The sequence below is a fragment of the Corylus avellana genome, chromosome 11 (assembly GCF_965113065.1).
Source record: "Corylus avellana chromosome 11, dhCorAvel1.hap1.2, whole genome shotgun sequence".
Taxonomy (NCBI): Eukaryota; Viridiplantae; Streptophyta; class Magnoliopsida; order Fagales; family Betulaceae; genus Corylus; species Corylus avellana.
In genome coordinates this window covers 20,543,004-20,547,127 of record NC_142500.1, presented here as the reverse complement: position 1 = coordinate 20,547,127, position 4,124 = coordinate 20,543,004, and the positions used below count along the sequence as shown (strand labels likewise).

The 4,124-nt window shown below is 38.4% G+C and overlaps 1 protein-coding gene across 1 annotated transcript; it reads right to left on the bottom strand.

The window, feature by feature from the left end:
- Positions 1 to 579: 579 nt before the first annotated feature.
- Positions 580 to 2,422, bottom strand: LOC132165807 (3-ketoacyl-CoA synthase 2). Its single transcript, XM_059576493.2, has 2 exons — positions 1,665 to 2,422; positions 580 to 1,425 (listed from the first exon to the last, which is right to left on the bottom strand). Exons 1-2 carry the CDS (start codon positions 2,256 to 2,258, stop codon positions 619 to 621), a joined length of 1,401 nt encoding a protein of 466 aa, XP_059432476.1. The 5' UTR covers positions 2,259 to 2,422; the 3' UTR covers positions 580 to 618.
- Between the last annotated feature and the right edge of the window lie 1,702 nt (positions 2,423 to 4,124).

Here is a 4,124-nt window from a genome sequence, read left to right as displayed (position 1 = left end):
TCTCTTTTCGGTCTCCTCTCTACCTTGTGTAGAACAGATGAAACTTGAGAGGTTGAAGAAGACGGAATTTTCGCAGAGAGAGCTTGTATTGAGCGGAGAGAGCTTGTATTGAGCGAGATGGGTGGCGTGTTGGACAGGAAAGAGAGAGCTTGCGTTGCGTTGAGGCTTGTGCTGACAGGAGAGAGAAAGATTTATTTTTCAATTTAATAAGCCTTAGGATTGCTACAGTGGAGCCCAATATATTGGGTTCCACTGTAGCATATGATGGTTTAAGGAACCATTTAGGGAATCTGCTGTGGGACGTTTTTTGTGATTTTTTGGACATATTCCCTAAACATAGGGAACAGACCCCCTTATAGGGAAGCTGCTGTGAATGCTCTTAGGCGGCTGAGACAATGAAATGAATCACTTGACTTTTCTTTATCAACAACAAACGCAAAAAGTCAATTTTTCCAACGCACGTACATCTTTAATTATCATGCGCGGAACACTAGATCAACTCATTCTTCCATCGAGGACCAACAACCCCACCAACCCCACCAAGCCAACTTATCCTTTTTTTTTTTTTTAAAAAAAAAAAACAAAATTATTATTTTTGTAGTGGCGCCTCCAATATGATCACATCTTTTTGGCAGGGTCGAAAACCTCGGCAAAACTTTTCATGTTCCTCAAGTCCACAGGAAACTCATGTATCTCATCGATCCACGGGTTTCTTTCCTCATGATCATCAACGTTCCTCAATGCTCTCCAAACTGCACTGCTACACTTGAACCCAGATCCAAATGCAATCTGCCACAAACGGTCACCCCTCTTGATCTTCCCTTTGGCCTCTCCGTACGACAGCGCATACCAAACGGAGGCGCTACAAGTGTTCCCAAACCTGTACAAGTTCATCCTCGAAGCTTCAACATCGGACGCATTAAATCCCATGTTTTTCTCAAACTCATCAAGCACTGGCTTCGTCCCTACATGGGGGAACACGTGCTCTATTGCTTTCTTAAAGTTTGGTGTGTAGGGTTTCACCTCCGCCACGTTGAAATATCTTATTACATAGTTTGTCAGGTATCGGATTTTTTCAGATAAGGGAAGGACCAGGGGACCCAGTGCGCGGATGTTGGCTTCGACGGCTCCGATGGCCACGGATAACAGCTCTCTGGAGACGGTTACGCCTCCGAATCCTTCGTCGTCCTCGCTTTCGTATATGCTCTGGTATGAGCTGTCAGAACTAGCTGTGTGGGTGTGGACGGAATGGAGGAGCTGGAACTTGGCCTTGCATTGATCGGACGGCTTGTTCGAGAGGAGGACGGCGGCCCCACCAACACGGAGTGGGAAATTCATTAGGAGCTTCGACTTTCCGTTGCCTCTGTAGATCATTTGCTGGGTGTTCTCTGGGCTGACCAGAAGGGCATAGGTGTTAGGGTGCGCCTGCATGTACCGGAAAATGACCATGTGATTAATTAAATATTAATTAAATATTAACAAATAAATTAACATGCAGTTCCAATTTCCAACCTAGCTCGCCTCATATATATATATATATGGCTCTAGGTGCATGCAATCTACGTAAATGACACCGTACATATATATATATTCATTAAAAAATGATTAAATTTTCTGATTAATTAAGCAGAAGAAGAAGAGGATCGGAAGAAGCAATTAATTACCTGGAGTAGGCCTTGGGCAAGGCCAATGGCTCGAAGTCCAGCACTGCAGCCCATGCTCGCAAAATTGTAGACCAAAACATGATCTCCAAGCTTGTACCTGTTTACTACCATGTCCGCAAGAGACGGCTCAACGTTAAGAATGGTACAAGTCGCTATCACAATCCCAATATCCTTAGGATTCACTCCGGTCTTCTCCAACAACGCATCCACCGCCCCAAACATGACGGACTCAACCTCCTTCCTTGTCTCCTCTAGGCTCAGATTCGGGGGATCCCTCATCAAATTGGAGGGCATGTATGTCTTTTCACCTAGCCCCGATCTCACCAAGCATTTCCTCATGAAGTCTATACTGTTCTCGTTGGAGTTCCCATAGATCCTGAAACGATCTAAGAACTTTTCTTTGCCGCACATCTGAGTGGCTGGCGGCTTGTAACATGCAAAATCTAACAAGAAAACTTTGCGTGAGCGCTTGGCCAGGAAAATACTTGATAACACAAATATTAGGGCTAGACAGAGAAGGGGTGCTATGAAGCTGAGATTGAGCTGGTTGATGCGCTCGGGAAGCTCATCCAAAATCATGTTAAAACTAAACATGGTGGCTGATATCGTTTACTTTTTTTTTCTTCTTCTTTGTAGGAGAATATTTTCTCTGAAAGCCAAAAACTTGGAGCTAGCTTTTATGGAGATAACAGGATACTGATCATGAAAGTGGAAGAAGATAAGCACTATCTCAAAGTTCTCTTTCAGAGCTAGCTCGATGCCTTCTAACCTCAACTAATTGTCTACAATTTAAAGGCCTTGTGTGGTTCTTCCTACCCCGCCCGCCATATGAGACCAGGTGTCGTCACTTGGAAAAAAAAAAAAAAAAAGACCAGCGTGCCGGGAGATAGCCAATCAGTGGCTCCCCGACAAACGAAAAATAATTAATAAATAATTTTCCATCTTCGCCAGCTATGACTCGTCCCATATTATCAATTAAATTTATTCGTTGTTGGGTTCGGAAATGTTGCTTTAACCTCTTCTCTGCACTTTGTTCGTGTATTATCCGTTTCCCTTTCTTTTTTTTTTGTCTTTAATTGAAATTGTTAACAACGCGGATAGAAATTTGAGCACGCCATATATATATAGATATTCAAACAACATGATTGGGTGGGACAAAAAAATTTATATATTCAAATGCTCGATATATCAGAAGAAAACAAAATTTTAGTTATTTGATCTCAACAATAAAATTATTAGTCCTTTTTACAGAAAAAGAATCTAATTAGGTTAGAATGGACTGTAGCACAGCTATTGTATTAATTGCGTCAACTTTTGATTTATATTATATGAAAGAATAATGCTAAAAATTATATTTTTATTTTAGAATATTAATGTGGTAGTCTTAGTTAATATTTTTATTTATCTTTGTTTAAAAAAGGGATTAAGTAAAATTGCTTCATCAGCATTATTAAATAATTGTTAAATAAAAATGTTGTATATGAAATTAATTTATATCAAGTTTTAAAGATAAGGACTATCCATTAATTAATTAATGTTGGGAAACTCCCCGTACTCCCACTTCACGCTTTCTAGCTGCAGTATTTTTTTGAATATTGGACTTTCGGGTATTATGGTGGGTCGACTTTCAAAATTATAATATTATTATTGAAATAAATTATATTATATTGTTGGAAACACACCGGCCTTCCTTCTCCACCTGGCACCTACCTTACTCTGCTTTCAATATTTTTGGATCGTTCATTAAATTATCAATTCCTAACTTTTGAAGAGTTTTGAAAAATGATTTTAATTTGGTTTATTTTTAATAGAGGATTTTCACCTAAACGAAAGTTTTGACTCGCAATTTCAGAATCAGGGCCGGCCATGAGCAACATGTGTATGACTGTATGAGGTAATCTTCCATTCGTTTGTGCGCAAACTGTACAGTTTAAGTGTGCAAACGTGTGATCCAATTGTTTCTTGTAAATTCAACACGTTCGGAACCACAAATTCTTATAGACCGTAATGAAACATGGTTGGTGATCGATGACGCAACATAAAGGATTTCAATAAAGGAAATGTCTTTTTCCACCGAAAGATATTACAGATTTTCATTAAGATATACATAGTAATTTATTTAGTATATGTATATATATACTACTTTTATCTTAAAAGATTCCTTTATAGTTCTTCTATAAAACAACTCTATTTTAATTTGTTGAGATGTGGGAAGTTCTTTTTTTTTTTTCTTTTTTTTTTTTTAATGATTTTTAGTGATTTAGCTCTTTAAAATGGACGTGGATGAAGAGGAACCCGTCAATTATTTTTAAGGGGACAATTTTGTCATTTTATTTTATTTTGAACAAAACTATCCTCTTAAAACAACTAAATAGATCCCTTTGAAATATCGAGAATCTTTCTCCCTTTAAAATAGCCAAAAAAAAAAAAAAAAACTAATTTGGGAAAGATACAAGAAAT